This window comes from Melanostigma gelatinosum, assembly GCF_949748355.1.
Source record: "Melanostigma gelatinosum genome assembly, chromosome: 8".
Classification (NCBI taxonomy): Eukaryota; Metazoa; Chordata; class Actinopteri; order Perciformes; family Zoarcidae; genus Melanostigma; species Melanostigma gelatinosum.
The window spans coordinates 18,000,684-18,024,246 of NC_136641.1; the positions used below are offsets into that span (position 1 = coordinate 18,000,684).

Sequence of the window (23,563 nt, forward strand, 5' to 3'; positions counted from 1 at the left end):
TGAGGAGACACAGTCTTTACTCGTTTTTAATCGTCTTTCCATTGACAGAAAATGTAATGAGTAAAGAGCTTTTCTGGCTGCTTTCCACTCAGGTGTTCTGCTGGCTTGTTAGCTGCTTGGCAAGTTCCTTCGACCTTTAATAATTCATTCTCAAGTCCGTCTAGAAGGATTTCCAAATTGGATCAGTGTGAGTTTACTGAAGAGTGAACAAGGACAAAGTCGGAAGGCATTGGAAATGTTGTCGCGAGTGGGCAACAGATGGCGGAGCAAATTAATGTTTGGATTTGCTGAATCATGCAAAATGAATTATTTTATTAATTCGCTTTTAAAAAATGAAGTCAGTGTCCTTTAAATACAGACATACACACATTCAGAAGCTTTGCATGGAAAGTCGTTTGAATTTGACTCGTTATCTGCCTGTAGGCAAAGACGACCACGGTCTAACTCCAGGGATACAAAGGACAGTGTAAGTGAGTTAACTCTATATCGTTCTGAATTTACTCAGAGGCACATTGATACAAACAGACGGCAGCACATGAACATACAACACAGACACCTTCCTTTCCAAGTTCAGCTGAAAAACAATGCATGTGAATGTACCAACAAATACTCATCGATCTAAAAGGTACAGTGCGTCGCATTTCGGGGGATCTGTTCGCAGATATGGTATATAATATTACAATTTTTTTCATGAGTGTATAATCATCTGAAAGTAAGAATCGTTAAATTGGTTGCAAACGGCAACCAGAACGCTACATGCCGACAAATCCACACACAGTCCCTTTAAATACACCAACACTGACTGTTTGTATAGTGTTCACTCCGCTGCCACTAGTTGCTTGTTTTATGCGCACGTTGGCCAGAACTCTAAGTCGCAGAAAAAAAAGCGATGTCCATGCACAAATCCACATACACACATGTTTTCACACCTTCAACCAAAGTGGACCATTAATCCAGCTCTTGTAAAAGAAGAAGAGCCCTCCTGCACTCGCACCGATCTCTGAGGGCCTCAAACAAATACATTTTCTTTGGTTTCAAATAAAGCCTTGAGGCTCCTTTGGATTTGAATACATTCTGGCTCTGCTTCCCCACTGCTTTCAATACACCTCTGGGTCCAGCGTATGGAGCGTATGGTTCCCACTGGATTAGCCAAAGACCCCGGCAACATAATGGTGAGGCCCGGGTAACCATTAAAAACCCATTAATTGTGAAGTTTGAAGATCCTTACGGCAATGATATGTTAATATTTCTTGCACTGGAGACGGAGTGAAGAAAGAGCACCAGCAGCTAGACGCAATAGAGGAGAAATAAACTGAGAAGAGGAGGTTGAGAGCAAAATGTGAAATCTACAGACTGTTCCAGATCGCTGTAACTCCCTAACATCCAGTTGTCTGCCAAACACACACACACACACACACACACACACACACACACACACACACACACACACACACACACACACACACACACACACACACACACACACACACACACACACACACACACACACACACACACTGGGTGAGAGGGAGCACTTGAGAATCAAGAAAAGCGGAGAGCAGCGGATAGAGAAACTGCAGGCAGCAGAAGACAAAGAGGTCAGTGTTGTGGAAAACATGGAGTCTGACATTAAAGTGATGCAGTTCAACTTTAGTGTCAGAAATGCTCGGATGGTAGATCTACACGCACAGGGAGACAAATGAGAGAACAGACACGAGGAAGGACGGAAGGGAAGAGGGAAAAGAGGGAACAAGGAGAGCAGGAAGTCACTGAAAATTAAAGAAAGACAGTGCGGCCATCTGCATATCTTTTCATCTCCAAATATGATTTTAAAAAAAGCATGCTGATAGCATTTACTTGTTTTGTGGCCAGGTGGCACAGTACAGGGACAGTCTGCTTATCTCTGCATTCCTCTGTGTTGCACAGTGGACGGGGAGGCACATCAGAAAAGCTATAAGCAGATTAACCAGAGCCGGCCAGGGGACCGGAACACAGATTTGGGATGCATCGCCCCAAACAAGATTTAGGCTTTTCACTGGCAATTACTCTCAGTATACATTTCAATGCCTAACCCCCGAATGCAGCAGAGGGTGACCTGGCTCTGAAGGGGGACTTCGGCTAATCTGAGACTTGCCACTGTACCCAGCGGCTTACAGTCCGTTTCCTGTGTGGAAGAGCCGGAGCCGCTGCTTTCTGTTGTTTACACCCGATACTCTGCTCCTCTGATTTCCTTTAGAGCAAGACGCAGGGCTACTTGTTATTCATGGGAAACCACTTGTACATAATGTGGACGTCATTATTTCAATGTGGAGCATATACATGTCACATTACAGCACAGCTGACATGACGGGGAAATCAACACATCAGCATCAATAAACGGCGTAGCCACAATAAGGACCTCAAGAGCCGCTACAAAGGCTATAAGCAGGCTCGCGGAGTAATGAGCCCTTTTCCTGTCTGGGTGTAGGATGCTGATGAAGGGAAAGGAGACTGGACTTGTCATTTACCCGTTGGGCCCTCGGGAGCCAGGTGTCTCTCTTTAATGGAGGCATGTGGAGAGTAACGTAGGTTAATGAGCTATGCAGGCCCCAGAGGAGATAAGCATGATAGGCTATATGAGATACCCTCTCATCCCTCCATTTGTGTCAGACCCTGGGAGAGAAAGGAGGAACAAAGGAGAATGTGGTGGAATGGAAGTAGATGTGGGAGAGAGACTGGGAGAGAACAGAGAGAGGGAAGGGATAGAACGACACTCCAAAGCGAGCCAGAAAGAAAAGCCAGGTCTGCCCGCTTTTTAAAACAATTAAGGTTTGGATGAGATTCACTCTAAAAGGCTCCAATGCCAAGCAAGGCCCAAATGTGGCAGTAAAGGGAAAGCTTAGCTAGAGCCGGCCTAATCAGAAACAGATTCTCTACGACAACAAACCAAACCACACACACACATAGGGAAGTCGACACTTTACATATTAAAGCTCGGCAGGGAGGGAAAAAGCCTGTGGAAACATCAAAATGTAATGAGAAACAGGCTCAGAGAGTGCATAAGGATTATAATGGAAGACACAGGAAGACAGAGAGATGTAATAATGATGGAGGAAAGAGGGAAAACCGCAGTTGTCCTTTGAGCCTTTTTCAGTGGTGTTTGTTGTGGAGTTGTACTGTAAGGCTTTACTGCGTTCCTCTTTATGTATTGCTCTCAGATGTGGCTTAGTCTTTTCTTTAGCTGCCTGTGACTGCATCGTTGTTTAAGCTATGAACTTAGAGCAAGCAACCATCTGAGCATGCCGCATCTCGGTCCCCAAACGTAAACGTGTGCTCTAGTAAGGCGCTGCCAAAAAGTCGAGAGATGTGCAAGTGTGATTGCGTGTTTAGCGTTAGAAATAGAGAATGCCGGCAGAGAAGAAGGAGCGAGGAGGCAAGAAATAAACAGGGGAAGAGGAAGGATAAAGGAGAGAGATGAGAAGATGTGTTGGGGAGATATGTGAGGAAATAGAGGTGAGAGGAGACAAAGCTGGAAGACGAGCAGGACGAGGGAGAAAGGAGGAGATGTGACCAGGTTTGTGCCCAGGAGCAGAGAGGTTTGTGGCACAGCCGAAGGAGACAGGCAGGCAGGCACACATTCCACGCTTGATCCTGTATAAACCCTGTCTGTTACTGCAGATCTGATATGGAAATAAGAGGCCAGATGGGGGCTTCCACTGGCCTTATAAGGGATTGTGGCTTGGCCTGGATGGATCACGGGTGTGAAGCCATGGAGAATGAAAAAGCGAGAGGGAGAGAGAGAGAGCGAGAGAGAGGGCAGAGGCAGGGAATGGGTATTTGAGAAAAATAGCACAAGACAAAGCTGCTGAAAAGTGGATATGCCAGAAGAGGGGATAAAAGATAGAGGACAGTTGTATTCAGCAACAGAGTGTGAGAGGAAGGAAGAAAGAAAGGTAGCGATGGCGGATCAAACAAAGACACTGTTTTCTGATGATATTCTTGTTTTTCTCCTCGACTGATGTCGTTGCGATGATCCCTGGTTTTCGAAGGGTGGGTTCATCAGGGCCACGAGAACAGAAACAATTTCCTCCTCGTCACACGATAGCAAACGTAACAATAGAACCCAGCACAACTGGATTGGTACAATTCATCCTGCTACCATTGTTTCAGACTGAGTCCCATAGGTCCACTTTGTTTTCTCTGCTGCTGGAAAGAATAACTTTGCCCTTGAGAAAGACTGTAGATGCAGAAAAGCAAGACTCGATGAACAAAAGGAGGCTGTGCTGATCACAGACTAATTCAGTAAAAATCATATATTTTCCAACTAAACAAGAATAACTATGTTGGTACATCCCTTCATTCTCCTCTCTTTGGTCTGCAGTGTGTTTAGCACTAACAGCGTTTTCGAGTCAAGATGTTCAGACAGTGGGAGCCAACAACCTGCTGAGGAACCCGATCAGCCACGCTGATCTGATCAGCTGCACTTTGTTCAAGTGTGTCTCATTTAAAGAGGACAGGAATCCCAGCATGGTGTAACCCAAACACCGTCCTATCCCCTTTCAGCCAGGGACCCTGGGGAGCCGACACAGGCATCTGATCCCCCACACCTTCCCGCCACTCCAGCTCACAGCCTAAACACGGCATACCTGCACCCACACGTGCACCCGACCGCAAGTATCTGGGCTTATTCGGGTGAAAACTCGTGGCACGTCTTGCTCGTTTCCTAATCAGTTGGAAGGCAAAAGCCCCCTCATCCCCGGTGTGTGTGTGTGTGTATATATGTGAATGTGTGTGCATGCATGCGTGATGAAACACTCTTGAAATTGAGTGAAACACGCAGTGTCTTTTGAATGTATGATCAAGGGGTTTTTCGCAACCCCCCGCCACACAAATAAGTGAGTGCAATTTGTATGTGCACCACACCAGAGAATGTTCTGCCCATGTGTACATGTGATAAAACCCACAGTACACAAACCTCCAGATGCATATTTTGGTGAGCACACATGTCAAAGTTAAAGAGATTCATTACACACTAAAGGCACAATACCTCAGGGAAGCAACATGCAAATGATGTCGACAAGATCTCTGCCCTCTAATCCCCAAGTTGAACCGACACGGGACTAACCTGAAACTGGTTTGGCTGTTTTTCTGCTAATTCATTATCAGCAGTCAGCTAATATAGGCCAAACGTGCACGCAGACAAGACACACCTCCTCTACGCGTACACCCCCACAGAGCCAACAGCTGCTTCGAGCGGCACCAAACTGTGGCTGCCAAACACACCAAAACACTTAACTATGACTGACGGTAACACGGTATTCCCCGCAGAAATGTTTAACTGCCCCTGTAAGCGGAGTAAAAAGGAGGAATGTTGATGATGGTTCGCCGCTGTGTTGTGATTCCATCAAATCATCACCTCTGTGTTGACTGCTAATCCAATCTGACACAGCGTGCCCATGTCACTGAGCATGGGGATGTCTCCCTGCTGGCTTTGGCCCTGAACCCTTACCTTTAGTCAAGTTACCGGAGGCCCAGATGATGTTTTCCCAACCGCTAACTATTAGGGTTTAATGAATAACAGCGGCGGCTGAGCTGACCTGTGGCTGAAAGAGGCCTCTGGCTCCGGCTCTGTTCTTTGATACCATGACCTCGCTGATGCCCCTCCGTGGCCTGGCATTGACTTTCTGGTGGTGCAGGTGCTTTTCACAATCGCACACATGCCCTTGCTATCTTGTACTCTTTCATATTACACAGAGTCTGTCAGGCATCCACCCACATATTCTGATGCATCACATGTTTTACGACTATATTTCTTTCCCTTTTCTCTATCTCCATTTAAACATATCTGGTGTCTGTGGCCTCAATACTCCGTCTTGCTCTATCTATCAGTTTGCAGTGTTACATGGTAGTGAATGATGGTCTCGTTTAGAGTAAAATAGACGATAAAGCAGGGTATGCTTTTGGGCTGTGATTGACAAGTCGCTGCTACGGTGATGCCACCATGGCATTGTTAAGCCTTCGGTTTTACTAAAAAACGCTGTTAATTTAAGTATATTACATACAAGCCTTTTTTCACTAACCAAATTTAGCATTCCAATTAATAACACAGTGAGTGGGAATAACAGGTGGCCCGTGCTAACGGTATCAGGTCCTGCCATGCCTCGCTGTTCCGCTGCTCCACCCTCTCATTTAAAAATGGCAGCTTCTTGTTCCAAAAAAAAAAACAAGATGGCGATGGCCGAAATGCCAAACCCAAGGCTTCAAAACGGTAGTCCACGAACCAATAGCTGATGTCATGGTGGCTACATATACAATTTATATACAGTCTAGTGGTCAGATATCCCGTTAAAATACCATTTAATAAGGGAAAAAGCGACCATGAGGTTTGAATGGATGTCGTCGCCAGTAAACACAACACACTGTATACTGTGTTACAAGCTCTGCAGAAGGAACTGTCCAATCCCATTAAGACTGTAACCTGGATGGCTGGACTATTAAGAGGGAGTCTAGACTGACAACTCTGTTTCATGACAGCATGAGGCCAAGACCTGACATGAAGCTGTCAAGAGAAAGAGATGCCCCGTGTGTGTGTGTGTGTGTGTATTAAAAGGTGCAAAAGTGAAGAGCAGGTAATGGCTGAGTGAGCCTGGAGATTACCAGTGGCTGGAAATATTATCACATGCTATTAGCACTGTATCACTGTTCATTAGGCTGATGGCTAGCTGGAGTTACTTGACAGCCCTGCGGTAAGAGCGTGAGAGATGAAGAGAGTGAGAGGGAAATGAGGAGATAGAGTGTTGCGCGGAACAAATGCAGAAAGAAAGTGAGGAAAAATCTGTGAAAATGATAAAGGCCTGCTTGCCCTGATGCCTCACTCTCTGTCAGAGATTTCAACATCCAGGTTGGGATGTGTAATTTAACGTCGCACCAAGAAGGAACATGCCGTGTGATATTGCAATTTCTAATTCTTACTGTCATAACATGCGTAATACAAGATAAACCAGATGACTGTTGGATGTCGAAAAGCACATATCAAAGAAGTGATTTGTGTTGAGCCCATAAAAGCTTCATGTAAACACCGTGTGATCACAGAAATGCATTAAACAATGCTGTCACCCAGACAAGCTTAACTCTCGGGGCCCTGATAACTGCTGCTGTCTTGTATGAAGTAGGAGACTGAGGAGCAGTAAAGCTGTCTCACTATCAGACAGAAACATTAGTCGCTGTCACACTCACTTTGCCTTCGCACAGACAACAGTTTAGTATATCATCAAAAACAATTCCCATTTCTGAGATCTATCGGCGCTGTACAACTTGAAGAGACACTTGAAATGGAAACACATTTGCAGAGCAGACGAGAGGAACGCTGTTTTAGTAGCTTGAGTAATCTAGAACCATTATGCATACTATCAAACACATAAACAATGCCGTCTTTGCCTCTTTTTTTCCCTTCGTAACTGCCTCTAATGACGATGATCATTACAACGCATGTAAAGTAGGAAAAATTCATCAAGAACTTCAAAAAGATTCCCTCTGTTGTGAACCACTGTTGGAGGTTCTGTGCAAGTTTATAAAGTAATAATTTGTCCTTCCTATGCCGCCTTATATCTCATTTTGGACCACTCTAAGAGCCAGCCGTAATGAATTGGCTAATCACAGTTATCTGGCCTATTCAAGTGCTTTGTAAAGCAAATCAATAAAGCTTGGCACTGAGCCAGCCATCCACTTTGACAAACGTTGCTTGCTAATCTATTTCTGTTTTGTTTTTTTCTGTCCGAAAGATGTTTACTCTTTCTCTGTCTGTCCCCTCTCTCTCTCCGTGTGCTTCAGCAAGGTCAACGGGGAAATTGAAGAAGAAAAAAAAAACTCATAATCTGTGCCAGCTGGCAACTCAGAGGACAAAAGTCAGGCAGTGAGTATTTAAAGTTCATTTGACAGAGAGAGACCTTTTCTCTTTGATTGGTAGAACTTTTTGGAAGTCATTGGAGCTCTCAGACGTACACCTCGGGCAAGAAACAAAATAACAAGGCCTACACCCGTACCATGCTGTTTCCACAGTAACGGATCAATAACAGCGAACGCAACAACTGATAAGAATTTCTATGAATTTCAAATGTTCTCCCTGTAGTGCCAACATTGGCTGCAGATTAAACAAGAATTGTGATAGGCCGAGAGGCCCTGCCTCCCAACACGGAGCCCTTGCATCATGTCTTGGACATATTTTCCTTGTGTTTCAATTGCACATAAAATATTCGATTGCCCGGATGTGTGGGTTAGAAATACCATATTCATAAGAATGGAGACCAAGAGAAACATTTGGGAATACCCAGCCTTATTTTCACTTGTTTAATCTTTCTGCCTAACCAGCAAGACATGGATCTGGGTCGTCGGCGGCGTTTGATGTGGCTTCCCTATCCTAATGACGCTGCTGCTCCCAGCATTGGTAAAAAAAACACACACAATCCACCGCCACGGGCTTAGTATGACTCCTAGGCTCTGTATGAGAGTGTGACAGAGCCAAGATCGACATCTTATTTTCCCTTTTAGGCCCCAAGTACTTCCAAACATGAGAAAATGTTCATGGGCTAGGTACATAATGCAGCCATTAACTGAATTCATAGCCCAATAATCAAGAGAATATGTTGAAAAACTTGATTACACCAATGCTCATTATGCACATGGTCTCTAGTTGAAAAGTGGCTCCAACAATAGTGGGTTGATTAATCTCACTCATGAAGTTAAGTCGAATTACAGGAAGCTCTCAACAGGGTAAATTGTTGCCTAAAAAAAGGGAAGTGAATGCCAACAAAAAAATCTAATAAATAAAATCAAGTTCTCTTCTCTGCTCGGGAAAATAAAACTGGGATCGGGGTAATGCATTAATGAATAAGTAGCGCTCGACATATTTATGCACATGTGATTCTGTCTTTGTTTCTTTGGGGATTTGGCTATGCTGGCATGGATGCATGATGCTTCTTACCGGCTGAATTAAAGTGGCTAAATTAAGCCGAGATGAATAAAATCCATCGGCAGTAAAATGTATGTACTGTGCGAGTATCTCCTGTTGTTTGACAATGAAAAAAGCTTCCTTGGAGACACTGGCAGAGAAAAGAGCAAGCAATTAGAGACAGAGAAATGGAGAGGGACACAGATAGAAGGAGAGAAAGCAACAGAGAGCTGTTTGAATGTGATTAATGAGATCACTGCAGGCTAGGCTGTGTCATTGTAATAGTCTGAGCACAAGAGAGAGAGAAGGAGAAAAAGACTGAAAGAAAGAGTGAGGGACTGAAACAGAGAAAGGGACAGGAAGGAAGAGAGGAATACGAGGGCAATAAGAAAAGAGAAAGAAAATGAGAGGGGACAGCCAGTTGACTGACCAGGCTACATTTAACTCACTGCTATGACAAGAAAGAGGGAATGAGACAGAGAGACAGAGAGACAGACAGAGAGACAGAGAGACAGAGAGCGAGAGAGACTAAGAAGGTGATGCAGATACAAGGCTTGGATGAATAGAGCGGCGGGGGCTCTCAGTCTTCCCTTAGCCTTTTAACGGTGAAGTGTTTAGAGAAGCCTGGACCAGGGTTTGAAGACAGAGAGCTTGTACTCCAAAGACACAGCCTGCTGCTGCCGCTGCAGCCCGGGGTGGCCGCCGGCCGCCTCTTCATCTGGCACAGGGTTAAGAACTGAGCAGGAGGGGGTCAAGTGGAGGCCAGGTTCTGAAAGGTCACACAGACATCCTACCAACTCAATGAACAGGCTAGTCATTAGCTAGACTATAGATGGTTATGGCAATTAAACACCTATGGCAACCACAAACACACGCAAACATACTGACTCAAATAAGCACAAAACAGTCATTCTTCCAGTCTTAAGGCCTTTTCACACTGGGGATGTTTTTGTCTGGGGATCAATTTATTGCCAATATATTATAGTTTTTTCTGAGCTTTTGCACCGCAAATAAAAGGCATCAACCAATCACGTTCTCCAAAGCGGACAGATTCAAAGCATACACTATAGTGCACCACAACACAGAGGCTCTTCATTCTGAACCAAGACAGCAAACTTTATTACTCCTTTCAACCTTGACAAAGGCAGCGTATACCAGATCCACTCCTTTCATTCTTACCTTTCACAATAAAAGCATTAGACGTATACAGTATACTGCGTTACTGTTTACCAGAGGGAACTCAATCTACTCAGAGCATTTTGCTTAAAGGAAACTCAATAAAATAGCTTACGGTTGCCTAGGCTATATATCCGTTTATCTCAGACACACTGCCAGAAGCTGCCAAATTTGCATCACTGCAGGTATGAACAGTGTTGATGCAAAATATTCTCAGGCTAGTATTTCAGCCCGGTCATGCCCCCGGTGTGTACAGGGCTTTAGAATGCCACAGACACATGTGAATTGCATTGATGTAAATGAATCGTAACATTTATTGTAAAAATTGCTTTAACGGATAAATGGGAAGACTTATCAATCTCTACTGAACTTCCTCATTGATGTTCAGTAAAGTTCTGAAAATGTTAGCAGTAGGCTGCTGTAAAGTTGGACATTTGAACAGGGGAGTCTATAGGGATTGGAGCCAGCCTCATGTGGCCATAGGATCTGCGGTTTTTGACACTTAAAGAGGTTGCTGCTTGATTCAGACCCCATTCGTGTCAGAGGGCATTCCCCACAAAGCACAAAGAAGGCCTTCACGTAAGACGATATTTGTTGGTCATCCTGTTTTGTTGTAGAGGCTAGAAGGATGGTTGACAGTCTCTCTGTGAGCTGGCATCCAGAAGGCACCCTGAGGTCCTAAAGTCTTTGCGCAATTCTCTAAATAATGCTGATTCTACTGTAGGACATATGATTCAGCCTCTTTGAGAACGTGCTGCAAGTTGTGTTGGGAGGATAAATGTTATTTTACTAGCAAAACAACTGCAGGCTATGCTTGGCTCCCAGCTGTTGCCAGTGGGCGAAATGGGGCTGTATTGTTCATTGTTTAGTTCAACACCATTAAAAAGGTTGCAGGCAATCTAGCAGGGAGAGTTCTGAAGGTGGCTGTTAATAGTTACATATTAGCGGCTGTCATTCCAGCTAAAATGCTCCTTATGTCTCCATGCAACTTGTCAATTTGTCATTTTGCGAAGTTCCAAATGTTAGTTGCATGCTTCATAAACAGGTGTATTAAGAAAGGTGGTTTTCATTGAATTTTTAACAAAACAAAGGTTTAACAAAGTGAAGCAATTATGTGCTCTGTGTGGGATTAATTGAACCTCAGCGTTCAATCTGAAACAAGGTAATGCAATGTCTATTATAGTCGGCATTCAGCAAGAAATAACAATTTGTGAGTATGATGATTGGAAACATATTCTACCTTATGGCAATTTTGATGACACATTTCATTTGTAATTGTATTTCTTTTCATGTTGGCTCGAGGTTAATGCAAGCCATGCAGTGACAAAAGATATGTTTAATAAAGCTATGAAAATGATTCATTCTTTGTGCTTGCCTATTTGCAATCCCACGTGAAAGCACTAATGACCAACTGGAAACAACAACTGAAAGTAGTTATTAAAGTGAAATTAACAGGGTTTGTGTTCATATCATATCACTTTGTACATCATAATAGGCTTCCAAATCAGTTGTTGCTACATCATCCTTAATGCTAGTTAGAGCCTCTCTCTTTCTGGTCTGCCTACACATATGTCAATCATTTTTGTCTCTCCATCTCTGTGCTTTTCCCACATGTGCACCTCTTTTTTTCTCTTCCCGCTTCTCCTCTATCCCAATTCCCTCCTCAATTTACCAGGTTGACAATCCAGGTAGGCTACAGCAAATAGGGAGCCCAAGGCTTAGAGAGCAGAGTGACAAAAATCTGCTTAGCTGATCCCTCGCTTCCAAATAAAAATCCAGGCCAGGCCCGACCAAAGCAGGGCCCCGGACAAGTGAAGCAGGTGAGCAGCCTCTGGGTCGACAAGCAACAGACTGGCAAAACTCTCTGATCACATTTCCTCTGAGGGCCACGAATCCAAGGACGAACTCTCTAAGGCTGATTGGGGGTGAACACAGCACAACGTGGTGAGAGAGGAGTTGGGGGGGGGAGGAGGTTACCTCTTGTCTACTCGAGCCCTGTAGGAGCAGCTGCCTGCATTTACGAGCCTTTCAAGTTCCGGACACTTTATGCCCTATTATCAGCTGCTGCCCTCAGCGACACACACTGTCTGCACAACGCACACATCCTTCCTGCTATTTGGGCCAGTGTGGGAGCCAGGTGAGTCAGACATGCACCGTCTGCTACGTTAACCCGTTCAACAGGACTTTAGGTCCACCTAAACACCTGAACCACCCTTTGAAGTTGCCCCCTTCAGCTGCCAGAGGCATCATCCAAACCAATTCCTGATTACCCATCAGGGCATGATGAGAAGAATTAATTAGGCCAAAAGCAGCACATCATGGTTGAAGGACGCAGAACCGGAAGACATTTTTTTCATGCATGGTTTACTGCTGATACAACCCAGCACTAATCAACTGCTGAATTCAATTCAACAATCACTTCCACAACGAGACGTTGGGGTGTTTGAATAAAGACAACAAGGCATGTACTGAGGAAATACTACTGAAAGAATGGTTACTAAAATGCACATATTTTCATCTTATGTTCAAATATTATTATTTTAAAAAGCTAAATTCGAAATTCAGAGCACATCTATTGCCTCTCAACGTCTCTGAACATGGCGACGGCTGAGCCGGCGGCTCACAGCTAACAGCGCTAACGGTACAAAAAAACGTTGCTGAAAACAGCGCTGACAGAGCGCAGAGCATTAACATGGGGAAGAATTGGAGGGAGAGCGATATGCTTCCGTGACGATCATATCAGCTGTAAACACCGTATGAGTGCAGTGCAGAGAAACTGTCATGAGCTAGCCAGCGGGGCACGCTCACATGCACTAAAGGCTGTGTAAACAAAACACAGAGAAGCAGATAACAACACGCACGTCATTCTCTGCTCGGGTCACTCCTCTATTTCTTTAACAAATAGTTGTTAAATGAATGCTCTGAAGATTAAATAGAGAACCTTTAATGAATATAACTCAATGTAGAACGCAGGAGAGGAGGCCATCTGGGAATATAGCCCTGCTGTCTCAGGTTCAAAAGCTTTTAACTCCTGCTGCTCTGTCTGAGAGAACTGGGATGTCTTTCAATATCCAATTTTACATGTGCAGCCGTGCCCTCCATCTCCATCGATATCAAAGGCAGTGCTCCCCGCAGCTCCTCTCCTCCTTAATGCCGTTGTTGCTTCCCACTAATCCCAGTCCCCAAGTGGGATAGATCTGTGCTTCAGCACAGAGTGAACCACACACGGCCAATTCCAATTTAGATGATGCAAGTATTGGGGAATGTGTATTCAGAAGAAAATGCAGAGCAGATCGCCTATCTCTATAATCTGACTTGCAGAGCGCTGTAGCAGTCTTTTGGTGTTTGGGTACATAGTAGTTATAATGGAGATGACGGAGCCTGGTGAGCGTCAATGTAAACCTAGATCTAGAATTTAAATAGGACATTAACTCATGGACAGGACTACAAACTAGAACCAATGCATTCTCACTCAAATACCAATGTTTGGTCAGTGGCCCATTGCTTCAAACTATGAGGCTCTCGGTGTCCCTCTAGCGTCAATGGACTTATCAGAGATGGTCAGTTTTCACTCTTTACATGTATAGTGTCTCTTCAAAATAGACTTTTGTGTTCACAGGAAATGTACACTATCCTCATACGTTTATTTAAAAATAAACGTACGTGTTCTAGGTTTTAGGCTTACTTAGGCACAACTACTTGGTTTGGTTTAGGCAATAAAAGTACGAGGTTAAACTTCGGAAAATATAGGTTTGAAAAAGTATTTTTGTTCCATGAAATAAGTCAGTTTATTGTGTAACTGGCTTTACTTAAGCACATAAGCTATATAAGGAAACTGTGGTGAAATAAGTCAACATTGACTTGTTTTCACACAGGACATGAACAGTGGTGTCCTCTGTGAAAGTCCTGTGTTTGATTGAACAAACAACCTCCATTCCTGCCCGACCTATACAGACTTTCTCTTTCTTTTTACTACTTATTTTGCTCTAAGTGTCTAATAATGATGCAGATAGGTTCATATTGGAGTTAGTTGTGAGCCCGGTGCGTCTCATACAAACGCTAAAGAGTACCTATATGCGTTGGTATCATAGGCTGAGGATGGGATTGAGTTGGGATTGAGAATGGGTTGCTGGAACAGCTTCTGGTGTTAGCTTACAGTGGACTAAAGGTCTAGTTTCGGTCCTGATTGGAACTGGTTTCTCTTTTGCAAGAAAAGTGCACAAAGGCCTGGAATATTGATTTCGCCCTGGCAGCTTTCTGCTGAGGTGAACATCTACTGCCCTCCACAATCAATCATCGCCTCCAGGGTGCCACCCAGAAGTTCACAACCAGTTTTTGAAATCCTGATGACACTCAGACGACAGAGCTTTACTGTTGTACGACAGTACTCGGTTTCACTCTTGGTCGGGAATGAAAATACTCCAACCTTCAGAAAATAAAGACGAGTTTGTTTGAATCTACATCACGCAGTGAAATGTAAGCACTTCACACCCTTGTACACATGATCACAGAATGTGAGTGCTAATATACTGGCTGAAGCTCACAACTGAGGTGTTATTGTTTCCAATATATATGCACCACCACCCTCTTAACCCCTCTTCCGAAATCAATCCCCTGCAAAAGCCGTCCACAGGCAGCGGTATATCCGCCAACACTATCCCTCCTGCCTTGCCATGCTCCAGCTAAGCTCAGGAAACAGCAGCATATACAGGAGCCGGTCTGCCGGGAGAAGGAGAAGAGGGTGGGGGGAGGAGCGGGATTGAATGGGGAAGTGGGAGTTGGAGGGTAGGGGGGGGGATTCTTTGGGAAGGGAGCCAATCCAATTACAGGCAGCGTTGCAGCCCTGGTTTCTTTGGCGGCACTAAATTCACATTTCAACAGTCTCTTCCTCCCTCCCCCAGTACCTTCCTCCTTCTCCTATCTCTGCCTCTTCCTGCTACTCTTTTTCCTATTTTTTTCCTCATCATGGCACCCACTCACACCCCCTAACCATGCATCCCCACACACCCTCCCTCTCCCTATCTGTCTGTCTGTCTCTCTCGGTTGCATGAAAGAGGTAGCGGTATAGAACTGTATCAAAGCATCCAATCTTGTCACCCTATAGCTGTGTCATGCTCAGATCTGAAGGAAGCCTGCAGCCTCCTACCCAGTCTACACATCTAACACAACTCTGTAGGAGCTTATCAGCTGCAGAGGAGCTGCAGCCAGGGGTCACCTCATCGGGTCACCCTATCCCTCTGGCCTCCCTTTGGCACCTGAGGGAGTGACTGGATAACACTCTTAATGTAAACACATGCATATTTCAGAGACACTGAAACAGATCCACGCACCTTAACAATGACAGTGGGCAGAGCAGTCCACGTTCTTGCACTGCTATCATGCAGCGTTGTTTATTATTCAGTCCCTATTAGAAAAGTAATATTTTCTTTTTCCGCGCGACGGAGGAAACTCACACTGTGGGCAGGCTAATTGTGGTCACTCTTTTTTTTCATGCCCATTAGGTGGACAGTCAGAGCTTGTTAAATCATGAGATTGTTAGGGGTTTCACAGAATACTCAACTAGTCAAATTCTCAAAATTCTAAATATTATAATAAAAATGTAATACGATAATGCTGGATTGATAAATAATAAATATAAAGTATTGTTTTCTGATGCAACCCATCGGGGGCTCAAAGGGTCTAAGCGAATGCCTGAGAGCCTTCATTGCATTCCATTATATTTGAATTGTCACCAGCCGCCTAAGTTTTGTGTTTTCCTGAACATAAATTAAGACATTTACAACATAAATTGGTTCATAGAAGTGTACTAGAATGCAAAACAATTCAGGATTTGAACCTCAAACTTTCCTTTGGGAAGGACGTTTAGTATCCACCAATAGTCTTGGTGATCAATGTTTCTTTACCCTCAACATTGATGATTGCTTTTTCGCATACCTTCAAAATACAACATGTTGAGAGCTAGTGTTCATGGCATATTTTGCAGCAGAGTACTACTAGGAAGTTCTGCTAGTACACGTGGTATACCTTATTGTGTTGTCTTGTGGATCCAGTCTCCACAAGGTTTTTCTGCTCTGGCCACTGGAATTCTAGGTGCCGTTGTCATATTGAAATAAATTCCTCCCCCCATGTTTGTGTGGTCACAGTTGTGCCCCTTTGAGGAGTACACAAGGCTAGTTTGCATGGATTCTCAAACAGGGGCAAAACATAGGAGATAGAGGTCTTGGGGAAGGGACGTGACAGCTAGAGTATGGAAGGAAGGGGGGAGATAGAACAATATGCAAGCAATGGCTACACAGTGGGGAAAACACTCTTTTCTGTCTCATTTAATTTAACCAAGTCAAAAAATGTGCTAAATTATTTAAAAGCTTGAGCAAGGGATTACATGAAATTAATCTTCTCTCCACCACTGCCTGGTTGGTGTATTGATTTAATTATGAATAGATGGAGATCGAATCACCCAGGCCAGCACTGTTTGTGTTGCGTTGCCTGGCTTGAAATAGCAAAGATCTTGCCAAAAAATGGTTTTAGCAACTCTCTTCCCTTTGCAAAGTCTTCCTCTAAGCTTAACACAGCTGTTAGTAGGGGGAGGGCCTGTCACAATTACTATTTTTGACAATATAATGTTCCAGATATAATTGTAAGAACCCATACTATTGTCATTTTAAGACCATTTTATGTCACTGATATAATTATTATAAATTAGCATAATAATGCATGTACACCCTTTCAAAGAGCATGGACCTTTAGTTTACAAAAGTATTCACTAAAATTGAAAAGTGAAAATAAAAATGAAAAATATCCTAAATAAATAATAAAATAGTATAAAACCAAACAAAAAACGACCAATAAAAAACTTTCGGGTCTTATCAAAAAATGTGCCATGTTTGCGCAATGACCAAGTCTTATAACGGTATAGAAAATGTATTCTGGCATCATGTTGGCTAATGACAGCAAAAAGTATTGAGTTCATGTCCATATATCGCACAATAAGTTGATAACATAAAAATGATCACGGTCATGTCCATGTTTTAAGATTTGTCCATAATACGATTATCATGATCGGCGTAGTCTACACAGCACCAACAGTATGCAAGACAAACAGCAATGGTGACACAATGCAGCCACACAAAAACACGTAATGCATTCTAAAAGACGTCATTGACATTTTAACATTCGGCAAACAGTCAAAGCATCAGTGCCTGTTGCAAGGGCAACAGCTGTTCCAAATGAATCAGCAAAATGTAGGTATTTTTGATTAAAAAAATCTCACCCCTCATATCATCCTAAACCGAGAGCATAGCACTCATTTCCCTCGCCATTCAATCCTGTCAGTGGGCAACCTCCTCTAATACCTTGCTTCCTGTGACAGGTGCGTGAAATCTATCATTAATCCCTTTACCCTCTGTGGTGTATATGTATTCTCTAACCAAAACTAGGAGGTTTAAAGCATGGACCTGCACTCTCTTATGCCTCTCAGTGAGCCGCAGGCAGAAAGGTGCTTATTAAAATTAAATGGGTCAGTACAGGTTATTCAACACTGAGGCACTGGAGCTCACTGAACAAGGAATGGACCACTACAGTGAGCTAGCCATCGCCATTATTCCTTTTCCAACACTTTGACAGCAAGCATTAAATATTAAGTATATATGTTTCCCTTTGACCATGATCCATCTGCACGGAAATAGGACCACTTCAGTCTGTACCCTATGGACCACTGGACAGCTGGAGTCTTTATGTGTCACAGTGATGAAAGGAGCAGAACAACAGGTCTTTAACTGCTGGGTGAGAGAAGGAAAGGAGCTGGTGCTCACCTTCTTTAGGCGTCCACTCTTGGTACCCACGAAGGCTACACAGTAACCATTGTAGATATAGGAGGTGACAGAAGTCATTCGGTCCCGAGTCTCGGTGTAGAGAGTGTGACCGGTCACCAGCTGGGAACCGCCAAGCGGCTGGTTGATGTCCAGACCACAGAAAGAGTCGTCAATGGGCACCGGCTGCAGACAGAGATAAGACAAAAAAAAGTTACAGTAATATGAATGAAGGACAAGAGATAAACTGGAACATATGAAGCATTAGAAGAAAAAAAGAGATCATGACTAGGAGACAAATGCGTCACATAGAAACCCATGACATGAAATGTACTGTACGAGGGGGAGCGACAAAAATACCTCAGAGGAAAGGCAGACTCGGCGAAGAAGACATTAGGAGAGAGAATAGGCTGAGACGCAGAGCATGATAAAAGAAGACAGCTCGGTAAGGAGGAAAGATGAAGGTGACAGAGTGAGACAGAGAGAGAGAGAGTGATGGTCTAAGTTGTGAAAATCGTAGCAGTGTCAGAGAGTGTCTGAGATGGAAATGAGGGAGGTGAGAGGGGTGAGCCTGAGAGAAAGCGGGAGGGAGGTCAGAGCAAGGTGGAGGTGTGCAGCTAAGTCTCCCAGCCAGACAGACGCTTGGCTTTCTGTTCCACCTGGGAGACATGTCTCAGCTCCGGCTGACTGAACTCCACCTTGCTCTCACCGTGGCTCATTACCCTGGCCTATCATCACACCTCTGCAGGAAAACACATGCTGCATGCTAACTCTATGCGCACCGGCAAACACACTACGTGATGACTGTGCAACCATGAGATAGGCATCTAAGCGAAGAGGCTGCAATAAACTGTATTTACCCATTCATTAGAAGAGAATCACTGCCATAAAGTCTCATTGAGTTCTGGGCGTGACTGTACTGTATATCTTACACGAATTGTGTCGAGCAACGACTTAACTCCACCCTGAAGACATGAGGAGGTGGTGAACGAGGAGCAAGACAGCGGTCGTTCTGGTGTTGAATCAGGTCAGCTGCGAAAGTCTGAGTGGCAGTGGCCTCAAAGTGCGATGTGGAGTAAAGGGAGATGGCCAGGCGGGCTCAGGCCCAGCACGCCTCCCATGTATACATCCGTACAGTAGCTTGCACAGAAATTCCATCTCATTCTCCCTTAAAGAATGTATACTGTATATCCCTTCAACCCCAACTCATTAATTCTCTATCTGCCACTACTGTATGTCTCTCTCTCGTCTTCGTCCCTGTCAGAGTGGTATAAGCAGACTGTGTTGAGTGACATTTCCCACTATGGGAGGCAGCTCAGCCTTTCACTACACACCATGGCTGCAAAACCTTTCAGTGCTACGCAGATTTTCATGAGTGGAGCGAAGGCAATAATGCTGACAGGGAAAAATCCGGCCTCCGGTCTGTTGTCACGCCCCCCAAACTGTATGGCATTTCCTTGTATTTCCTTTGCTCAAAATAGCACAGAGTGGCTAGGGGGTACACCACTGCAGTATTCAAAAAAACATCTAAGCGTACCTCATTATTTTCTGTTGTAGTTATAAAGTAAAATGTGCTGTGTATAATTGTTTAAAGCTAGTTTTAAACATATACCGATTAGACATGGACACACAGAAAGAATCAGATGGGAGAGCAAGCATCTATCTTGTGAAACAGCCGTGAGTTCCAGACTTCGGCTTATCAATAGCTGCCGCCTCAAACGCATGCAGCTATTCCACATATGGTCTTTTGGGAACAAGACCATTTGGTTCTGATTATATCTAGATTGTTTAGATGATGTACGCTTAGCAGACTTGGCCGCCAAGCCTGATCCCCCATGGATTGCATGTGGTTGAGTTCTCTTGTACACCTTCCTGCTGATGCTTTGTCTGTTTCCCTCTGCCTTATCACAAATCTCACAAGCAGTGAAGAAATGTAGATTTGCCACGTCTCAGACTGTTTCATACAGATTACGTTGGTTATCTTTAGCAGAGCTGTGGTGAGACCAAAATAGACTGTAGCCCTGTGTGATTAATCCTTATCGAACAACTCGCAATACAGTATAATATTGAATCTATGCTGAGAAAACAGTTTGGTCTGCTTCAACAGTTGACTGCATAATGTTGTAAACAATGACACAAGGCGTTTCATTTGGTGGAATCTGAATGACGGATGAATTACATGTGACGGGATATCTGCTCTGAGAGTTTCCCTCCCCTTTGCTCTCATGAGAGGTTAATAAGTTGGTGGGGCATGAGCAAAAGCAGGACAGGATGATAGTGTTAGTCAGAGACACACACACACACACAGACAGACAGCTTGATAATGAAAGAATCCTATCATGGCTGTCCTCCTTGGGAGTGACTACAGAGATGGTGTGAGCCTCCAGATGGCAGAAGGCTGGACGGCTGAGTGATAAATCTTTGATTGGCTGCTATGTCTGAATCCCCTGGCTCAGCCTCAGTTCCATTCCCAGCCACAGCCTCGGCCTGCATGTAAGCGTGCACACAGTGAAATGTCCGCAAGACGGGAATGAGAGCTGGGGATGTAATTAAGGTTCTCTGCTTTCAGCTCATACCTGCTGTAAGCAATGGACCAGAGGAAAGGCACCGGGACGGCATGTGTGTCAGAAACCAAGCGAGGCATAGAACAAACTAACAAAAACAATAAATAAAATCTCTCGAGTTGGTCTAACCTTGATTCACCTCATAGTTTGATGCGCCTGAGACACAGGCACTCTAAAAATACCGCACAGTGAGCATCGGGAACATGTTTATTTCAGAAATACAAGATGTGAAACATGCACTTTAAAGCAGCCACAGTGAGTTGGGGGCTTTTAACAGAACGCAGACTAAACACATTTGCATGGCTGACATATCCGGTTGTTAAATATAATTTGCATAGGCTTCAAGAGTTCCTCATCAATTGACATCCATCTACATTATCCATATTATACTATGGATTTATTGGCTGCTCATTGAGCAAGAGGACACGGTCTTCATGACTGCCTTTCAGATCTTCCTCTGGCAAAGCTTGTGGTGTATAGTGTGAAAGGAGTGCAGAAAGCTGTTGGCAGTGCATGCCTAAATAATGGAGTGGGAGTTGCAGCCTTGCAGGTATAGGGAAAGAATAGAAGTATCGAGACAATTCCATTAAAATCAATGTAGCAGGATGGTAAGCATGGCGGCCATGTTAATGTGAGCAGTTGCCATTATGACCAGGCTAGCTACAATGTAAACTAAACCGACATACGGCCTCACTGAGGTGAGGTTTTGCAGTAACGACTCAAACTAGCAGTGGAGTTAATGCTTACAGCTTAATCCGCACACTCTTGTTACAGTGTAGGGAAGCACATTTCTATCGCCCAGATGAGCGACTTTGTTCGGCTCGTTTCGGTAACCAGTGTAGCATTAAAGTATGGTGGATTTAGCGTGCTAATTCTGTGACGCTTTATTGCAACACTGGTTACAATGCTACACAATGAGCTGAACAGCGGGCCGGTGGCCAGCAGCAGCAGCAATGGGACTAACTGTCTCACTCCCCACCATTCTGGAGAAGGAAACGCTATCGAGCCAATTAGCCAGCCACCTGTCTCCGGAGCTGCGCCGGCTCTCTTCCCGTCGAGCTGCGCACTTTTTCGGTCCCACTACGTGTGCCGTCACTATGACATCAATGGCCATTTCATTTGTACTCGTCAAATCACCAACACTCCTGATCTATTTCTGTGTTTTCCAGGTAACGGCTGGCACCCTTTAGAGCACACTGAGATGATCGGGGACTCTTCTGGGAAACTGAAAAAAGGTTCAAATTTGAGCTCCCACAGATAGAAAGCCTCCTATCCTCAGCATTGTCATCACTATACACCATCTCTCCTTCTTCCTCCTACTCGCCGTCTTCCCGCCTCTTCTACGGCCTTCTCAGTTGAGCAAATAAAACTCAACAGCTCCTGTTCGAGATAATGTCCCCCTCCTCTTTACAATCACCTCTGACATTGTGCTAATAGGGAATGTACTGATTTTAATAAGAGTGGTCAATTGAGTGACCTGGGGGATTAGCTACAAAGGAAGCTGATCAGTGGCTCTCATCATAGTGAGGTTGGGGACATCATTAAACCTTAAAAATACATTAAGACCTACGCTAAAGCCCCCCTCCCCAAACACACCCACACACAGTAACGGACTAGTTACACTTACTTACTTACTTACACTGAGCTACAGTAGTCATTAAGTCTGAATCATCTTAAATTCCTAATAGCAATTACAGAATGAAAGCACAGAGGACTGTATCCTCCTGGGACTGAAGGAAAATCAAGAAACGTAATTCTGCTTGACAACATGCAGCAGATACATGTAGGCCAAGATAATTGGGGGTTTCCAAAGAAATAGGCTGGTGTGTGGAAGTGTGTTTATTTGTATTGTGCTGGAGGAGATTATCACTTTGATGGTTGTCAAGAAAAATAAATCGGCCCTCGTTCATGAATATCTCTCATTGAAATATACTTGAAAGTGCATGTTCTCTGATATCGGAGCTGCGAAACAATTTGGCATAATTACATGTAGTGTGAGAATCATTTGATAACAGAGGGTATGCTGCGCAAGGCAGTCAATGGCATTTCCTCATGATTGCTGTGTTTATTTTCACAACAGCATACGCCCTCAAAACGTTGAACGCTGTGCTCTCTCGGCTCATTGAGAAGTGTCGGTCATTCCCGAAATGTTCACTATCTTATTTTAAGGAAGGAAACAAGATGCAGATGTTGTTGGACAATTGCACGTTTTATCCTCTACTGCTTATCAGATTCTGCTTCACCGTAACTTTAATTTTCAGGTTCGTGGTTGTAGTTTCGGTCTCTACTAGAACATGTATGTACATGCTTTAATGGTCAGAAAACAGTTTTTTTGTCTGTCTGAATATATATAATATGTATTCACCCTCTGTTTGAAACGCTCTATTTTAGCGCATGTCTCTTTAAGCCACCCTGCCAAAAATGAATGAACTGAAAATGACCTATGTACATAAGAATTTACATTTCCCTCTAAGAGCAGCCTTGGAGCGTTGATAATGTGTACTATAATAGAAATGTAGCTCATGCGCAAGTTCAGTCAGGAAGACATTCGCTTGTGATCGCTGTCTCTCCTCTCCTTGTAATTACTCTAACAGCTGATTGGGGGCGTGCACGGTTAAGCAACCAACCAGATTCGGCACACAGGTTCCTTAAGCCAATCAGCTCGTTGCTGTCAAACTTTAAAGCGTTCTCCTCTCTGCTGCTGTCAGTTGTCATTTCAGCGTTAAGCAGATGCGACCCGCCTCCACCCCAGTCGCCTCCAGTCAGCAGCACAGTCAGGCTCCTGATTCATCATCAGATGGCAACAACTCCTTTCACCACCAGTGTCTGGACTCCAGGGGGGATTAGGCCTGTTGGACCTCTGTATCCCTACCCTCGGTGATAGTACTTCCGGATGGAGTCCAATCGCCAAAGACTTTGCACTTTGCATATTTGAAGCTTGTATAATAAATCATTGTTCAATTATAAAACAAGTCTCTCCTGATTGAAATGTCCCTATCGTCACCACATGGAAGACACATATTTAAGTCATTATCATTTCCATATTGTGAATCTGTAAGAGGTGCATTCTGGGTGTAGAGTACATCTGT

At 44.1% G+C, this 23,563-nt stretch overlaps 1 protein-coding gene across 1 annotated transcript in view; it reads right to left on the bottom strand.

The window, feature by feature from the left end:
• Positions 1 to 23,563, bottom strand: part of plxna2 (plexin A2) — a gene marked incomplete at its 5' end in the record, with an annotated part of 145,346 nt that overhangs the window by 120,554 nt on the left and 1,229 nt on the right. Inside the window, one exon of the mRNA XM_079274062.1 lies at positions 17,914 to 18,096. Coding sequence (XP_079130188.1) covers positions 17,914 to 18,096 — 183 coding nt within the window. The remainder of the gene's footprint in view (positions 1 to 17,913; positions 18,097 to 23,563) is intronic.